Genomic DNA, 18,780 nt, shown 5'->3' with positions numbered 1-18,780 from the left:
GCATGCCCAATGCGAGCACAATGACGCATGAATCAGCTCAATCGATACATTCAACACCCTGCACGCATGCGCGTCAACGCGTCGCCAGCCTCGCGAGTACCGAATACGGAAGACTCGTCTCTAATGGCCACCGGAAGGATAACAAAGCTTGTTGCGCGGCGATGCCAAATAGCTCTAGGCGTAAACGATGTAATATTCTCTGGGGCTTCTAGAAAATCTTCGCTTGTGTGTGACGATGGCAAAAGGCGAAAAGGGCTGAGATCCGCTGACAGCCAATCGATCCGGTGGAGCGGAGGGGCTGTTGGCGCTGGCGATAGCGACTCCACACCACTTGCGGGCACCAGAGCTCTTGTTGAGAGAAACGTCGATATTGGTGGTGAGGCCTAGCCATGCCAATCAGCAAACTACCATCGCTATTTCGTCAGCGCGATCTTGTTGGATTTCTTGTGTGACGTATGAGCAGCTCTGTTGAAGCAAGCCAACAATCCTGCCGCAACATGTCTTGTGTTGGGGAGCTGAACAACCCTGAGGCTGACAAAGACATATCTTTCGCGCTGTAATTTACCAGTGTTCTGCATTTAGCCTGCCTGGGTAGAGGTTTGACCCGGTTTACCCAATCCAGTAACTTCATGATCGACGTCTTGGGCCTTGGTACCTGCATTGGATCCGGTGTGTACGTCATGGATCCCAAACTCCATGACGAAGCTCGAGCAGGTTCACCCCAGAAAAGGGATATGCTTTCTACCCCATGATGTGTCGCGACCCATTGTCTCCAGATTGTAACAGGTTCGTGACCAGGATCTCACGGCTTCTGGCAAGTGAGGCGCATTGATGACAGCATCTTTGATGCAGCGAACAACCATGGAAGCAACTGATGCGAAAAGGGTCTTCGCGTCGAGGGTCGAAGTTACGGGGCGTGTGGAGTGGTACCCTTGACACGTATGGATTTGAGCAACCTGCGACGTCCGGGGTTGCCAGTCTGGGGAAGTGTAACCACCAGTTCCACAGTTTCAACAGCACACCTGACATCTCAAAACCTTCGCTCCAAACTCTGTTTGTCAGTCGTGAATCAGTGCTTGGGCGGAAATTGCCTGTTCTGTTTAGCTAACCGCTCGACTTGAGTCCTTGCGGGGTAAGCGGCGTTCGTGGGGAAGCTAAGCAACGTTCCGCGATATAATCGGCACGAGATAGCAAGAACGCGGATTGGTGGACAATCGCGCCATGGAGCGGTGTTCTCGCCGACTATTACTGTCTGATTTTCAGGGTACTTCGGTCCATCTTCGTTTTTTGACACGTGCGGGGCCGGGTCTGCAGACCAGGGAGATCATGAGGTAAGGCAGTAAGGCATGATGCGCAAAATGAGTTCTGGAAAGTGCTTCATCCGAGCTGTATTGCGCCGAACGTCTGAGTATCCGAAGATACCCGAGACGGCCTCTGTCGATAGTGTGCTGACTTCTGGTAGTAGGCTCGTCCTTGCTCCGCAGCATAGTGAGTCACCAGATTCTTGATAATGTCTGTAAGCTGATGGGTGAGCAAAGCGGTGCCGCACGCAGCTTATTGCTGAGGCGCACGCTACGCAAGGATGCGTCGCGTGGGAAGAGCTGAAGCAGCAAGCGCATGCCTGCGACGACGGCGGGGAAGACGTGCCCGCTGCAAGATCAGGAGACAGCTGACCACGACGAACTCCCGAACCTTCTGGCAGACTTGAGCCCTGCAGGGACGTGTAATGAAACAGCAGACAAAAGAAATGAGATGTAACAAATACTGGGCAGCGTTATGCTGTTTCCGGGAGCGCCATCCGATACTACGTAAATCTGGGGTCTGGGGATAGTCTCCAAGGTTTGGTTCTACCGGTAGCGTACCATGGTCTTCACTCGCCGCTCGATCGAATCGTAGATTTAACGCACAACACCGGTTCAATGGGTGCCGTTCCTGAGAAACGGTTTGCATCATGCTTGCCTCAAGTCTCAAGATCGCCGTGGTATTGTTTGGTTCGTGATAACCGTTGCATATGATCATCTTGCTTTTCGTGGTGGTTGGCCATCGCGACTTACCTTCTTTAGCAAATGTCCGGGGTACTCTCGATATCGTCATGGCTGCGTGCATCGAAGCTTGTCGCAACAGGTCTCTGCGCGGCATGAGGACCGTCCAGCTTCACGGGCAGTGCTAGGAGCAGCACGGTGTCCATGTGCTCGTATCTTCAGAAGCCTCGGTGTTGTCGAAGAGTGGCCGGGGGTTGTTCCGCTTGTCCAGCGCAATGTCTCCCCCGCCTCTTGGACCCCAAGTTGGTTGAGCTTCGATAGCGCCGTCATGCAAATGCCTCGGCTTGCTGTGTCAATAGCTAGAGGCTAGAGCATGCATCAGCACGGCGAAAACCGCAAGATCACTGTTGTCGTTTGCATTCATAACGTTAGAGAAGTCAGGGCGACAAAAGAGGCTGGTGAGCAATGACGTACATCTGAGAATGCGATGGACATGTGGGTGATTTAGGGCTGCATACTACCGTGGCGCCTCTATGGAGTGGAGCAGGTGTCCATCTACCGAGACTTCGGAAAAAAGATGGTGCATGCCTGATCTCGATCTTTGCAGGTCTGCCCTGGCATCATGAGACTGATCGTGATCAACCTGATGCGCCCGTTAATCGCAGACACGATCGAGAGATCGCGATCATTCGGGAATGTAAATATCCTGATTGTCGTCAAACGGCCCTTTCATGTCGCGATGGTGTTGACTGAAACATGCCAGCGAAGCCTGGGGTAATTGACGCTAGGCTAGGGCAATGTCCCGGAGTCAGAGCCACTGCCGAAGATCTTACCGACTAAAAGCCAACTATCGTGAAGGTCAACAGACGGTATGAGCGCGCTTGGGCGATGCGCTGGCAAGACTCGAGGTTTGAGCGGGGATAGCTGGCGTTCAAACGTGTTGGAGACAGGTGATGCATCTGTAAACAGTCAAAGCGCAAGTGTTCCTGTGTCTGCTCCTACTATTTCGAGTTAGTGATATGACGGTTGAACTGATAAAAAGTAGATTGTGGGGTGCCGTTTGCACCGCGCGCCTGATGTAAAGAATACCACCGGATGAAGCATGATGGTGCACCGCTAGGCTGATGTGTAGGCAGAGGGTCGGGGTACGGTTGAAGACTAGGGACGAGAATCGACAGGAAGCAAAGAGAATCACCCCATTCAAGGGAAAAACCGAACACCCAAGAGCCTACATCAAGATAAAAGCTTGCGAAGTTGGTGGCTAAACGGCGACGTAGGCTCCTAGGTGTTCAGTTTTTCCCTTGTATGAGGTGGTGTGTCACTACAACGACGGAGAAGTCGTAGTGCCTTGGTTCTGGTGTTGCTACTCCCATGTGCCCTGCTGGACTATGGGCAGTGCCAATGGCTGCATTCAAGGCCAATAAGCCATTGGTATGACCGAATCCTCTCGTACATTAGGTGCGCAAGCCGAGTATTGTGATTAAAGTATGTGTAATGCGGGAAGTATTGACGGAACAATGGCGCTGCGTGTGGGACTCTACATCCAGGCAATGGGAAAGACTTCCGCGGCCACGACCTCAAGCACGACATTTTGACGGCGCTCTCGCCGACCTGATCAGCGGAGAATGGCGTCCTGCACAGCGGCAATTGATCGTCTCTGCTTCGCCTCAGCGACACCAGCATCCCGAGATCCGTTCGACGCGTAGGCAGACGCAGACATCAGATCTGCACGGAGCGGCATTGGCGAGAAGGGACGTCACCAAGGTGTGACGATAGGTGTTCATGTGACGGGACCCCCACGGGGGCAGCAAATGGGACTGCGGAGACAGGAGGCCTGGAGTGATACTGAACCGAAGCCGCCAACGGAAGCGATAATCACAGTCACAGGACGAGGGATGTAAGCGGTTGAGCCAGATATTGCCAGGGAGCCCTTTGGCGTGGCGGAGTTCCTCGTACATGAGGCTGAAGCATCTCCAAGTTGACTCGTCAAGGCTGGCTTCAGATGACCACTCGCAGGCGCTAACATGCCAACGCATCGACCTCCAGACCGACTTGGTCGCGGGGTAGCGCTGCGGGTGCCTGATAGAGCGTCGCCTTCCGCCGTTTTCAGGGATGAATGTTGTTTTTAGCATCCGGATGATCAGAGGACTTTGAAATCAGTGGTAATAGTGAGCGTCAACAATGCAAGCTGCTGGAGCGACCGGGGCCGCGTTGCGCTGCGCTGATTGAGCCCGCGCAATCCGGTGGTGATGACTGCTGAGCGACGACCGAGGGACGATTGGCGAGGCCGCTTCCCGGAGTCATCTGGCAAGGCTTGCATGGTGGTTGAGTGATGCTGATGCAACGCATATTGAGCAGCGAGGGGCGAGGGCGACGACGCCTGGAGCAGGAGCAAAACGGCGCGCGGGGAAGTGCGGTAACTTTCAGCTAGCATGACGTAGTGGCGTCGCTCACTATTGTCAGTGTCAGTGTCTGCGAAAAGCCTCGCCGCCCGACTCGTGCTCTGCCCTGCTGAAACCGCGAGCGTCGAGATTGCGTTGCGCGGGGGCAGCTGTTGGTGTTGAGTTCGCAGCTCGAGTCATAAGGCTGAGCGGCGTCTGCAGCCGTCGAGTCTCGCCCGCGATCCCACGACGCACGACGGAGGGTGGGTGTGCTCGCCACGATGCACGCACGATGCACGTTGCCTGCGCCCTGGCCTATATGGCGCAAGGGTAGGCCCTCACGGGGCAGCGCCCTCGAGTACCGCATGCCCTTGGTGATCTCCTGTGATGAGCAGCGGCGCAGCAACATGTCAGGCACACAGAGTTCGTGACGGTGAACAGGAAGCCGGGCCGAAGCAAGGGCGGCGCGGCTCAGTCCAATTTGACTTTGGGCTGTGACGAGCGACGAGCAATGTCGCGGCTATTGCAGATCCAAGTTTCGCCATATCATCAATAAACAATGACCAGGCTGATCGCCATCGTGACACAGACAGCGTGCCCTCTAGGCGCGGCAGATGTAACGGGGGGAATCAGTGTGGTGGTGGTGCGATCCGGCACTGCATGAAGCCTACAGCAAAGCGTGCATAAGCGCTTCTTAGGCAGCTAGCTTGGAGTGGTTCAGAAGAGCGGTAAAGGAACCTGCCAAACAAGTGGCTCTTTACAATCGAACATGCGTCTTGTTGGGACCTCGAACCCCGGAACAGGTGACAGCTAAAGAGTCAATGAGGCTTCGAGGTACATCGGCCTAGTGCATGGCCTTGCCGCCACAGTCACTGTAGGCATCATGTAGGAGTGTGAGATAGTGAAGAATCCGCTTTTTATCATTAGGTATCTAGGCAAACACCTGCTATTTCCAAGCTAGGTGTTGCTGTGGTTCAACAGCTCCGTGGAGCCGTCCCATGCCGGGGTATAATGGGTCGGGCAAAGAGTCCGATACAAGTACAGTGCAGGTGATAGTACAGACCAAATAGGCGTGAGCCGTAACCCGTCTTCAGACCAAGAAGCACCCATTGTCCGATATAACTGCATGAAAGAAATTCGTAGCCTCATTGGGCATAACCGATGCCCTGGGGGTATCAGAAGATTTTGGGAGGATCATAACCCATTATCGCCTGACCAGTGCTTGGAAAATGGTGGCCGCTAAAGTGTGGAAAACAAAACGCCGTGGTTCAATGCCAAACCATAGATGCCGCTAGAAGTGCAAATGTGAAGAAATGATGATGAAGTGCTACCATCCGGAGCGGTGGTACTCCTGGGCGTCGCCGCCGTCGAAGAATTGGTTGTATGAGCTGTCGGGCTTGTTGTCATCCCGAAAGGTGGTGGATCTAATTTGAGCTTGTTGCTCGTTGGTGTTGAGGCCTTTTACGTCCCCGGTGGTCATGGCCCGGCGTAGGGCTGGTAGGTTGACTGCGCTCTGAGCGCGCTTTGCTACAGCGTTGGTCGTAGCGTTCTTTTGCTGCCTCTCCCACAGCAGGTTCTGACGAAGCGATCCAGTGAGTTCACTACAGAAAAGTCAGTATATGTTATATATGCAGTTGGTAAAGTGTAAGCTCACGAAGTTAGCATGTTGCGACGACATGTTTTTGGGGACATGGCGGGTGGGTGGACGTTGGAGGTGGTCATGATGATGGGCTTTGGGCGGGAAGCCGGCTCGCGCATCATCAGACCCTTGTCCTCGTGGGGAGAGTTGCCGGTCGATGGACCGTTGGGTGCGTTGGTGCGAGAGCGTCGGATAGCAGGCGATGATCGCGATGCCTCGTTCTGTAGAGCTGATGCACGGTCACCCTGGTGAAGCGCGGTTGTGAGTAGGGAACGGCGGGAGGTGAGGTTGGGCTTTGAGTCGACGCGCGAGAACAAGGGACGGTGCTCAGCAACGCTGGGGGGACCGCTCTCCTCGTTGTCGTCGTCTTCCCACTCGTCTTCGTCGGAGTCCTCGTCCTCGATGGCGCTCTCGTCGACGTCGTCCTCGCTGTCGGTCTCAATGGCCGCCTCGCTGCTCTCGGAGACATCGTGGAAGGTGCGGGTGCTGACCTCGTTCTTGAAGGAGGTCGTCTTGCGCATGGGAGCGGCGTTGCGCAGCTGCTGGGAGAGGGAGCTGCGCTGGAGAGAGTAGGCCTCGAAGGAGCTGCCGTTCTCCTCTTCCGAGGAGCCACCGAGCGTGAACATGGGCTGCTTCTTCTTGCTCAAGTCGGCCTTGGCAGGCAGCGGCTTGGTGACAAAGCTGGAGGTCTTCTTGAGGATGGGAGTGGGGTTCAGGTTGGTGGTGGACCGTACCGAGGTGGAGATGTGGCCGGGCTCAAAGCCGCGAACGACGCTGTGCTCGCTCACGTCGGTGGAGGTGCTCGCTTCGGAGCTGACGGCGGGGCTCATGATGTCGCTGTTTACCGTGGTGGCTACAGTGGAAGTCGAGGCTTCGGGGATGGGGCGGGCGGTGGTGGGGGGCGAGGTGTTGTGTTGGGCGGGCTTCTGCTCGGGTACAGGCGGGGCAAGCTGTGCGGGCAGAGGTGAGAGCGGCTCAATGAACTTCTTCTCTTGGATCGAGTTGACGACCTTCTCGAGACCGATGGGCGTCATGTGCTTGCCGCGGGCCTGGCTGGTGGCAGAGTCGTGGCGGCGCAGGTCGGGGCGGTCGGCCGAGAGATCAGAGCGGGAAGTGGTGATGATGGCGCTTTCCACATTGGAGTCGTCGGAGGCGACGCTGGTAGACAAAGCGGGCATGTCCGCGGCGCTAGCCGACAACTGGCGCTGGAAGGTCCACTGGGGAGCAGCCACGGGGTCTGGCTGGCAGCAGAAGGTCTCGCGGGACCACAACCGCCAGGCCATGTTCTCGTAGCGTTTGCCGTCTTCCATGGCAGGCGAGCATCGTGCAAATACTGAGGGGTGTGTTAGTCGCTGTTGTGCGCTTCACATGCTATCATGGCGATGTATCATGTGTCTATCGGCATGCATGTCACTCACCAGACCAGAGGCCGAACAGGTTCTCGGTGCTGCGGGTTTCGATGGTGCGCATGGAGCTGTGCTCGACACGCACTATGGGCCGTTCGGCGCGGAGAGGCATCGTAGGCGTTGTGTTGGGGTTGAGGGGGAGTTCGTTAACGGTGGTTCCGCTTGCGTCAGTGACGATGAGGTTCCGGGTGCGTCAATGGAGTTGCCGAGCAGAGGGAGTTGCCGGCGATGCTACAGCGCTGACAGATACATGGATAGACGGTGGTGAGTGAATGGGCGTATATGTGGGGAGGTCCAAGAGAGCGTAGTGGGTGAATGGGAGCAGGCGTGTAATGCTATGGGCGAGGTATGTAGAGAGGGCATGCAAGTGGGAGTGGATCTTGTATGTATAAGCCCAAGTACTGGTGTGCGTGCAAGGTCCACTAAGAAGGTGCAGGGGGGCAGCGACGACCTACGACCTGGGCCGACATGGAAGGCGCGATGGGCACCCACACTAACAGGAGACCCCTGCAACGCGCTCCTTCCCCCGGCAGATTGCCATCAGAGCCTTGATCCATGCCCTTGCGGCCTTTCTCGGGCTACCGCTCTTTTGCCCGGAGTCCAGAGTCTACCATGGATCCTCTCAGTCAGTTTCTGCGACGCTCGTGGCCCTCGTCCCCATCGTCATCCCCCCAAGAGACATGGCCGCATTCACTCTTCCAAAACAACGCATCCAGGGCCGCCGCCGCCACCTGCGCCAGCGAATGCCACCTCTGCGTCGTCGCCCGCGTGGTGACGGCCTGGGCGTGGGGAGGCACATGATCTGAACAACACAGGCCGTGCACGCTGGTACTTCCAGAACACTGCCTGACTCGCTGTCTCTACCGCCTCCCTCAAGACTCATGCCCATCCCTCGCGCTGCTGCGTCGAGCCCATCGGGGCCATGCTGACCACGGCACCCTCTGCTCCTACGGCGCCCATGGTCGGCTTGCCTGGCTGACTGGTAGCACTGTCTGCTGTCGCTGGCGGACCCGTTGCACCACAAGTCACCTGCCCGGCGAACCTTGGGAGAAAGTTACGCCGCCGTAATACAATACCGCTAACTCAGCGGTTTCGAAAACCTATGCACGCCATGTGATGCTGCTTGTCGCATCCCGTTAGCGCTCGCGGAAGCAGCTGAAAACTTCCGCGCGGCGCTTCTTTTCCCTAACTCGCCTCTTCCGACATTCCCCCCTGCACGAGTCTAGCCTTTGAAGCCCATGTGCTTCCCTTGCCCAAATGGCTGCGCCCTTGGCTGTGCCTCTTGGACCCTGAGTCAATCCTCATGCCCATCCACACCAACTAGACAGCCTCACAGGCAACTTGGCACCCTCGACGAGACAGGTACTCTTGAACGTCGCGACAGCCCTGTTTTCAGGTCCGCATCCGACACTCTGTCGTTTGCACCGTCTGCATCGTCTGCGCAAATCCCCCGCACTGGGGTCGGCAACACGGGATCCTCAATTCTTCCGTGGCGGTCAAGAGCAGCCTTCGCACGCTCTGGTGACAGGGCTGCTTTCGGTGTGGTCAACTCCGCCTTTGTCTCTGCGATTGCGAATTTTACCGCCTACCACCAACGCTGACCTGCCACTGTGAATCGGCAAGCCATTGTTCGCTAGGTTCCTAGATGCGTTGGTTATTCGCAAGGGTGCCAGGCCACGAGGTACAAGCCCGGTGGCCACCTGGTTAAAGTGCTGTCCTCGACGCCTCTGAGACATGCCAGCTACCCCAGATATTCCGCTCCAGACTTTGGGGTAGCGACAGGTACCCTGCCATGGTGCACTGTGCGCCCACTCGTCCTCCAGTAACTTCCAACTTGGCTGTTATGCTACGTCAGTCCAGTACACGGCAATTTCTCGAGGTCATCTGGGGCGCCTGTCGAATCACAAAGCCGCAAAAGCATCAGGTGCGACCGCACATTATCGCTGAATGCGGCGTGATGCTTGTTTCATGAGTTGTACACCGGCAGCTACCTCTACGTGGCACTAGACTGTCGAGTGCCTGTCGCTCTGCTTATCCAACCGGTCGTCGCTCCTGAAAGCCACCCGGCTCACGATGCAATCGATCGCACATTATGCACAGCGATTTCTTTGGTACAAAGAACAAACGTCAGCGTGGGGAAAGACGGGGCCATGTTCACCCCAAAGTCTGTCGTTCGCTCGTGACATGACATGGAGCTGAACTTTAGTTCCCCGGACCGTGGCCCCGTCGTGGTTGTCGTATGCTTTTTCTCACGATCATCATACAACCGTCAACTTCCACAAGCGCTCCACCTCTATCGGCTTATCACGACGGAATGAACCGCCATCAAACCTGGTACGACTGCACGATACGCCAAAGGTGTATTTCATCTTCGCATTAGTCGTAACCACCTTTCATCGTTCCGAGACTGCGTATATGTTGTATCATGACCTAAATCGGGTTGCTTTGATCATCAGCAGGACGATGACTGTACCCCAGATCACGACATAGCAAGCTGTGACGCTTGCCAAGCGATAGTGGTATCGGGTCTGCCGTTGCTTTTCGCTCTACAGCGAGCATGCACGGCCATATGGCGACGGTGGCACCTACGTGATCGGTATGCGCACACGTCGTAATACGAACGACATTCTGTCGAGGCTGCGCACTGCCCAACTTCGAAGACTCTACTCAGTCACTGCCGTCGCCCTCTCTTCGGGACAAAATCGAAGCGATCGAGTTCGTCAGCTTCCAGCTGAGATGAGGGCTCGTATCTGCGTCGGGAGTAGCCATCAGCCTGTCATCCGTGGTTATGACAAGTGCCGGGGAGTCGATCGCTGTATGATTACTCGTCACATGCTCGACGGCAAACGATCTCGGTACATTTTGTGTTTTCCTTTTACGAACTACTCTTCTGCACTGCGAATATGAGCTGCGCTATCACGCCGCACACATCGATCTCGCATACAACCCACACTAACTACAGGATAATACATACTGCACCCACGATGGCGGCTTGACAGTGCCACTCTACCGGACACTGGAGAATGCAAAGAGCCCGACAGCCTGGAAACCATGTTCGAGCTAACCGTATCGGATCCGGGGCGTCCAGCCGCTCCCCGCGGGCGTCGCGTGGCTGCTACCAAGGTGCACCAATTGCCTGGCTTGCAACCACCGGCTGTTACATCGGTTGGTCGTGATAGCATTACACTCACCTTTCCGTGTCACGTTGTGATCATGCTCTGGGTCGCGCAGCTCCTTCTCCTTCCTGGTGCTTTCCCGGCTCGCGCATCGCAGATTCCCCTTCTGTGGCGGCGCCCGGCCGTTCTCAGCGCTCACTGTCCAATCATGCGCAACAACGTGCTCACCCTCACATGTGCTGCTCGTCGCGATCGTTAACCGAGGCTTTGATGGTCAGTGCAATGCCGCGCAATGCCACTGAAACATCACCATCGCAGAGAATAGCAAGATTTGCCTTTCCTGTCGCTACAGCGCTTCTATCACATCTCTAGCGTACGGGGGGAACTTGATGCTGGTCTCCGCCGTCTTGCACGAATCGACATGAGGGATTTTGCACGAATCGCAGTAGTCCTGTGCGTTCCCCGGAAGCGGACGTTGCGCCCAACAAATAGCAAGGGAGAAATTATTCCTCATTTCCAGTGAGTCGGGTCTCCATTCTGGCGCGCATTCAGTATCGTCGATTGCCTGAACGAGGTGCTGTGGCTGCCCAAAGCAGCGACACGTTCCCCAGTGCCTGGCGGTGGGGCCCGACGCGCAGGCATCCCACGCGTGCACGCACGAGCTCGTCGCATCGTCCACCTCCGCACTGATAACCAACCAAATGACATCCGGACGTCTCGCCGGTCACCGATGGCAACGCGACATCAAGCGGATCAAGGCGCCGGTCTTTCCGCCGAATGTCACAAGCAAAGTCATTCATCTGTTGGCCTTCGGTGCAATGTCGACCTAGTATCCCGCACTTCGGAGCAAAGGTCCCAAGAGGCCAACTACAGTCTTCCAGGCTCATTACCCCAGCCGGCATCGAGTTCACATGGACACGCCCCCTGCTTGGCGAACGCCGTGTGGTGTACACTGCTCCCACGTGTGCAGCTTATCATGGCTTATCCGAGTAGAACGCCCTACTCCCACAGGATTCTGCAGCGACAAACGGGCCGGCTCATTGCTCATGAGACCGTACCTGAAACCCAAAGATGGGGGTAAAAGTTTGCAAAAGCAACTGCACGTCTGATATCTTAGCAATATTTTTTGTAACGGGCGAATGGAGAGGGGTGGATTTGATGATGTTTTCCCGTAGGATTGTGGCAGATTCCTTCGCTAACGGCCATCTTGTTCCACCTTCTGCATTCAGGCTGCGCCTTGCATGGGCCCTCTTTCCGGCACCTACCTTGGTTAGCTTATCGGTCGAGCCGTGAGCAAAGTCTGGAGACCTCGTGGGACTGAAGACGGGTTACAATTCCATTACTCGGCACCTTGCCATCTCTGGCAACCCTTCCAGACGCCTGTATGACTGGTCTTCTCTTTGAAAGCGGCTTACAAAACGTCTTGAAAGTTTCCAATATAACGCCTCGAACATGGTAGTTACAGGCTGTTGCAGAAAGAGGCGGTTGGCGAGGCTCTTTCACCCGTCCCGGGCTTATGGTTCCCAGTTCCAAGTCTGGTTCGGTAACACTGCGTGCTGACTGTCATCTGCGCGTCTTCATCTATCTCGTCCTACCCGAACGCGCTTACGGTGCCAACTCGAGTGGTGGTCAGCCTGCGCTGATGTACCCGCTCCCATATTGAATTCATTACACTCAGCCAGCGAGAGCGTATTACCGTGCTGTCGGGACAGAGGCGCTGACCCCAGATACCAACCCTGATTCCAAGGTCTCACTCTATGGTCGTACAGGTCTACCTAGGGGTGCTGTAATGCTGTGGCAGGATGCTCGTATACCCCTTCACCGCCAGAAAACGGAGCTGAATTTGGACTCTGTTATCCAAGTGCCGCGCATAGCTTACGAAGATCGCAATGCCAGTCCGCACAAGACTATGATTGTGCAACACTCAAAGATATCACTAACGAGCCCAAGACTAATAACGCAACTGCCGTATCATCTCAGCAGACCCCACGCGTTACGCCCGACAACTCATCACACAACCACATGTATACCAAGGTACTTTATCACACGGCCCGAGTCTTACCAAGACTTTCGGCAGCCTTACACCTCCATGGCTTACCACGGCCCGAGCGACATGGCTCTTCATCCCGTGGTTGCGGTTCGCATGGTTCATGGATAAAGCACAAATATCCAGCCTATCAAGCCCCCAGCATCCTATGTCATTTCCAGCCACCACCACTCACTCCCAAAGTCGGTAATAGACGCAAGCGAGAAAGTCGGCTCCCATCTTTTGCAGGTTCCTCCATAGCCCCATACGTGGCCGGCAGGATGTCGCACCAAAAGCGCGATTTCGATCACGCAGTCTACCTGCTGTAGCACACCAACCTTAATCAAACGCAACGTCTAATTCCACATTCTGGAAGAATAGGCAGAACCTCTCCTCCACTGACAGACAACCGAGGCGTAGTTATACAAGAATCTCGGCATCAGCGAACGCATGCTCGGTCGATACCTTCCGTTTCGGTTCTGTTCCGTAGCCTCCGCGTCCGCATGCCTGGCGCAATTACCCCAGACAAACGTCGTCGCGTGGTTCGGTTCTGCATGTGCATTCACCGGTGCTTACGCGCTTCCTTCGTATCGGGGTATTATATCTGGCTGTACTTTATGCTATGTTGATCCGCCGTCACATCACATGCGAAAGCTATTTCCGCGGTCCCATATCTCGCGACGAGTTTCGGAACACGAAGTTCGGGCGGAACATGATGCTGACATCAGACGGCAGACGGCTGTAGAGCCAACGGTGAGGGAGGGAAGGCTCGGGGCGAGAGGGCGATATTACTGCCCTGCGTTTATCACGCTCGGGGCTCTTGCTTACTGTGACAGATGACTTGACCTCTGCGCTGTACAACATAACTACCTTGATAGTGTCATCAGCGTTCATGTCACACTTTCTTGCGAGACTGGATACTTGGAGACCCCATCTCCACCCCCGCATACCAGCCCCAGATCTCATCTCGTCACAGCCTTAATCCAGGCTGACACCTCGGGCGCAGTCAAGGAGAAAAGTGTCACCTGTCACGACTGAGGCTCCATGCGTCCGGACACGTCTTCAAGGCTCTCACATGATCCTCCTCATTGCCGCTCTTGACCCGTGCTGTCGTCGAGTATTTTCGGCTCCCTGCATGCCACGTTTATCTCCACATCGACGCGCAGAGTATATCAACATGCCGTTATAATAGCTATCGTTACGTTCATGCACATCTATCAGTTTAGCATGAGATCCCGCCCTGCGCCCAGGATATCTTCGTCACGCGCTTCCGCTTCGCCTCATAGTCGATCCTTCGTGTATGGGTATGGGTAAGGCGAATGGGCAAACCATGCTGATAGTAAGATTGGGCGCGTGCCTGAATACTGCGGGCGATCGCTTAGCTGCATTTAGAAAATGCTGCGGTTTACTTACGCGAATGCATAATCTTTGTTTGATATAGACTAGATGCGGTTCTCTTTCGATAAGAGAGGAAGAGCGAATGGAGCGGCGACATCCATATGGTAATTGTTGGAATGGGCGATTCGTTTCGAAGGATTGGTATGGTGATTGCAAGTTTAGATTTGGATGCGAAGGCTGATGCGGATGAGTTCGCCGTTGCCGACGAGCCAAACATGCGAGTACAGTACTCACCATAGGATGCGTGTGTTATCTTAGAGCTACATCGTAGTTTCACACGGTGATCAAAACAACGAGTCGTCGCAACTACCGTAATAGCACCATCTTCCACCGGCTATCCTCTATCCGCTACCTCCCATTCCATACTTTCGACCCGTCATAACGATACTCCGTATCCACCACTCCCCTCCACCCGTCAATACTCCCCAAATCATCTCCACATCCCGACCTCTCACAGCGCACCTCCACCTCAACAACACCCAGCACTCAACACCTAGCACTATACGCATAAACGCCCTGCAGCAATATATGCACCGAAGTAGCTAGTCTGATCCTTTCCCTTGTGTTTTTCCCTCGTGTTGTCGTATGCAGGACGGACATATCCGCAAGGAACGGATTCCTTCATCTAAGCGTGTTCAAAGCGTGTTTGCGCTACTGACGTGCAGCGCTTCTGCGAGACGAGGTGTAAGGACGGGGATGTATGCAGAAATACTGCAGCGAAGGAACGTGTGTAACGTGGGAGAGGATGGGTTTACCCGGGAAGCTAAATGGAGAGGCGAGATGGAGCGAGAGGGGGCGAGGGTGTATGGTAGTACAGTACAACGTGGATGATGTGATAGTTATGGTGTTAGTGTAAGCGAGGTGTGTGTGTTGAGACATGTGGATATAGGAATTGGCTTGTCAGGAGTTAGCTGTTAGCGATTAGCTAAAAGTGTAGTATGTTTTCTCGGTGACATCTACCTGGTCCGGTCACGAGTACTCTTAATATGGGCGGATCAGTCAAGCGAGCGAGGATGCTACGCATTGCACGAAGAAAACATCAAATAGGTTTACAGCTTACATTCAAACGAGAACGTTCAAAGTGGGTAGCCTAACGTCACTGTATACCCTAGGATGATCAGCCTCTCTTCGAATAGAATGAAGAGATTGTTGAGATTTCAACATGGAAAGTAGAACACCAAGTCTTTCTTACTACCTTCACGATGTTTATGCTTGGCAGTGTACATCTCAGCAAGCGTATACGCGACTACTCTCCTTTCCTCCCACTTCGATAAGATCACAATGATGCTCCACTCCACGTCTATGCCCCTCAAAAGTCATTTCCAATCTAACAAGTCTGATCTTATTCTGCTGAAGCTAGTAGTGGTATTGCATACACCCAGGCTTCCCCTCATTCCTTTTCCTGCTTTCATTGCGTCTCGAGAAGATAAAGACACCACGCGCCGATACGAAGGAACACAGCCCATGATTCCCTTCAATATCCAACAAATAATCCGTCTCGCACGCCAATTGATTCTCGTGTCGAGACCACACAAATCCCCTGCGTATTGAAGCTTCAGATATCTCGGACCAAAAGATCTCGATGCGATGGTATGAATTGAGGGTGAGGACAAAAATCAGGAATCGAATTTCCCGATCTAATCAACACGCCATCGAGTATGCCATGCTATGCACATAAGCGATATGCGTTCGCATGAAGTCCAGAGGATCCGATTCGCTTACGGGGAACCGGACATGAGTATCAAGGACGACGATCGTAGGATCAAAGGATTGGGCCTCAATGCCGCGGAGAGACACTGTGATGCAAACATGATACGCAAGCCTAGGCGACTCGAACCCCCAGATACGTAAAGACAACAGTATCAGAGTGCGGCGTCGACGTCGATCGTCAGTAACATATCGCTATTCGAGAGTCACCAAGTCCTCGTGTTATGCTAGACACACATGATAGCACCAAGATGCTTGTATTGATTTTACTTTGAATAGTCTATGGGTATTAACGCCCTAGACACGGCTTCTAGATGTTGCCATCCAACATGCCCTTGCGCCTTCGCTCGACGCGCCCACGACCAGGCTACAGGCACAGTCACAAACACAAGTGCACAGATCAATCGGTGTGATAGGTACGGCGTGGGTGACATGATCAGCGTCTAGAAGTCCTGGTCGTCGTTTCCAGCAATGATGACGTTGTTGACCTGTGCGTTTGGTGTCAGTAGTTGTTTGCAACAAGGCCGTGATCCAGCGGTGAGGATAAACGGTAACACAAAGCGAAAAAAGGGAGGGTGGGTGTTTGTTCGCGTGTAACGAGAACAATGCAACCTGCATAAAGCGCACCCCCCGTGCGACGCCTTTATCTTCGGCTTCCCCGCTTCCCCGGCCTTGCCAATCGATCCAGAAGACGGATGCAAGGGAGGGAGAGTGAGCAAAGCGAGGTTGCACAGACGGGAGGGAAGCGGAAGGGATAGCGGGAAAGGGAGTCACACCAAGGGGTGTGCGGTGCGACAAACGACAATTCGTTACGGAACAGGGGCGGGAAAGTTACGATACGTACCTTGAGTACCATACGGCACAGCTGTGTAGCGAGCAACAGTTGTTGCCGCTTCGAGATCAAGGGATCGATCACAAAGTGCTCCTTCATATCTGTGATAACGCCATGTTAGCACAATCTTCGGTATTTCAGCCACCAATGAGGCCCATGACGTTGTGCATAACAATGACAGCAAAGCAGAGGTCTCAGATGACTCCTGCTCATCTCCACTTGTAGTTGCGTTCATGCCAGCGCAGCAAGTGGCGTGGCGTGGGGTAATGCACCGTACCCCACGGGGGCGTTGGATGCGGGAACTGAATGCGGGAACTTGGATGCATCACGGGTCTCGGGTCTCCCGGAGATAGTCCGTACTGCAGCTATGCTTGATAGCGGTGAGGTAGCCGGTAATCATAGAGACAGCCGTGGGGAGATGGTTGGATAACAAAGAGCGAAGTGCACTTACCGTTGCTTCCCGTCTGCATGCAGTCAACACCTAACCTGGTGTTTCCCTCCTTGGCTTGTCGGGACTTGATGTTGGCGAGGGTTTCGATGGGGCTAAGACCGGAGTTCTCAGCCAGCGCCATGGGGACGGCGTCAAGGGCATCGGCGAATGCGCGCATCGCGTATTGCTCGAGGCCAGGGCTCTGCGAAGTGTTAGTTGTTGTTATCGCGGAGCTCCGTAACGCTTACCTTGACTGCGGCATCCTCAACTGCGAGCGAGCATGCTACTTCCGCGGCTCCTCCACCGTATACAATACGGTTGTCGCGCACCAGGTTTCGGACGACACAGAGGGCATCGTGTAGTGACCGCTTGGCCTCGTCGATGATCATCTTGTTGCTACCGCGAACGAAGACGGTGACAGCCCTTGTGTTGGCACACTCCTCGATTACCAGCATCTTGTCGCGGGTGGTTCCGAAAGTCAGTTCCCGGACAATACCAGCCTTTCCGAGCTTCTCTGCGCTGAGGTCCTCGAAACGGGGAACGATGCGTCCGTTGGTTGCGATGGCGATCAGCTCGATCTCCGGGCCTCCTACCCACCGTACAGCGGGGAGCTTGTTTGTGAGGAGAAGATGGTTGGCCTCGTCGTCGAAACCCCACTGACATATTACTACGTTGGCGCCGGTGTTCTTGATCTGCTCAATCATCTCGGTGAACTTGTTTGACTCGTAGTTTTGTAGCTTCTTGAACTCCTCTACGGTGGTAATGTCCAACTTGTGCTTGGTCTTGGGCTTCGGCGGCTCGAACGCGCATGTGAGGATGGCGAGTTTGGCGTCCTTGACCTCCGACGGCATCTGGGGATGCGAAAAGTCCTTGTCTATTATGACACCCTTGACAAGTAATGTGTCTTCGAGCGATCCACCGACCTTGCCGTCAACCTTGATGAGCTCGAAATCGACGTCTTTCCGCTCGAGATCTGCGACCGAAAGCACAGCATCTACGGCGATTTTGGCGAACTGGTCGTGCGCCTTGGAGACGATCTTACTGCCCAAACTTGTCTTTGCGACCTTGAACAGCTCTTCGGTGTTGTCCTTGGAGAAGTGGATCTCGTCGCTGACCTCGTCGAGCTTGGCCACGGCAACCTCGCAAGCCTGGTCGTAACCGTCTGCTATCCTGATGGGGTGGATGCCCTTGTCGATAAGGTCTGCTGCCTGCTCGAGGAGTGCGCCCGCCAAGACTACGACACCAGTTGTTCCGTCACCAATCTCGTCGTCTTGTGATTTGGATAGTTCGACTAGTAGCTTCGCGACGTGGTTGGAGATTTCCATCTGGGAAAGAATGGTAGCGCCGTCGTTTGTGACTGTGATGTCTCCGTCGGGCGAAATCAGGATTTTGTCCAGTCCTCGGGGTCCCTAAATCTCATAAGTGTATGTCCTTGTTTCCTCGATTCGGCCGGTGGTGCGTACCAGAGAGCTCTTGACGATATTCGCGACCGTCTTGGCCGCGAGGATGTGGGACTTGACCGCATCGTTGCCGTGTTGCCTCTGCTTCTTGCCTTGGCTGTCCCGGATATTAGCTGCTGCCTCTTATAGAGCCTTGAGCTTTCTCCATATCATTCCACGTACTCTCTGACAATGATGAATGGCCTGCCCGATTCATCCTTCATCACCTGCGCTGTACCCCACTTTGTCAGCCGTTGATTCGTGGGCGTTTCGTAGTAGATTCGGACGCATACCGTTGGAAAGGTCGACCTCTGTAATTGTATAAAGTTAGCATATATATCTCACTACTGGGGCTTGGGAGTTCGGAGCTGTTGCTGCCCGCACTTACGCATCTTTGCGGTGTGAAAATGCCCGCTGGAGTAAC

The 18,780-nt window shown here is 54.6% G+C and overlaps 2 protein-coding genes across 2 annotated transcripts; both read right to left on the bottom strand.

Moving 5' to 3' along the window:
• Window positions 1-5,690: 5,690 nt before the first annotated feature.
• Window positions 5,691-7,520, bottom strand: J4E92_010702 (uncharacterized protein; the record flags this gene model as incomplete). The annotated part of the gene is made up of 3 exons (XM_051502038.1): window positions 5,691-5,964; window positions 6,018-7,335; window positions 7,421-7,520. 3 exons carry the CDS (start codon window positions 7,518-7,520, stop codon window positions 5,691-5,693), a joined length of 1,692 nt encoding a protein of 563 aa, XP_051347750.1.
• An 8,578-nt stretch (window positions 7,521-16,098) lies between these two features.
• CCT5 (T-complex protein 1 subunit epsilon) lies at window positions 16,099-18,748 on the bottom strand (the record flags this gene model as incomplete). The annotated part of the gene is made up of 8 exons (XM_051502037.1): window positions 16,099-16,143; window positions 16,500-16,588; window positions 16,939-17,119; window positions 17,166-18,326; window positions 18,381-18,474; window positions 18,540-18,588; window positions 18,650-18,667; window positions 18,745-18,748. 8 exons carry the CDS (start codon window positions 18,746-18,748, stop codon window positions 16,099-16,101), a joined length of 1,641 nt encoding a protein of 546 aa, XP_051347749.1.
• Between the last annotated feature and the right edge of the window lie 32 nt (window positions 18,749-18,780).

This window comes from Alternaria infectoria (genome assembly GCF_024043175.1).
Source record: "Alternaria infectoria strain BMP 0036 chromosome Unknown scaffold_41, whole genome shotgun sequence".
Lineage (NCBI taxonomy): Eukaryota > Fungi > Ascomycota > Dothideomycetes > Pleosporales > Pleosporaceae > Alternaria > Alternaria infectoria.
This window is presented reverse-complemented; position numbering and strand designations above follow the sequence as displayed.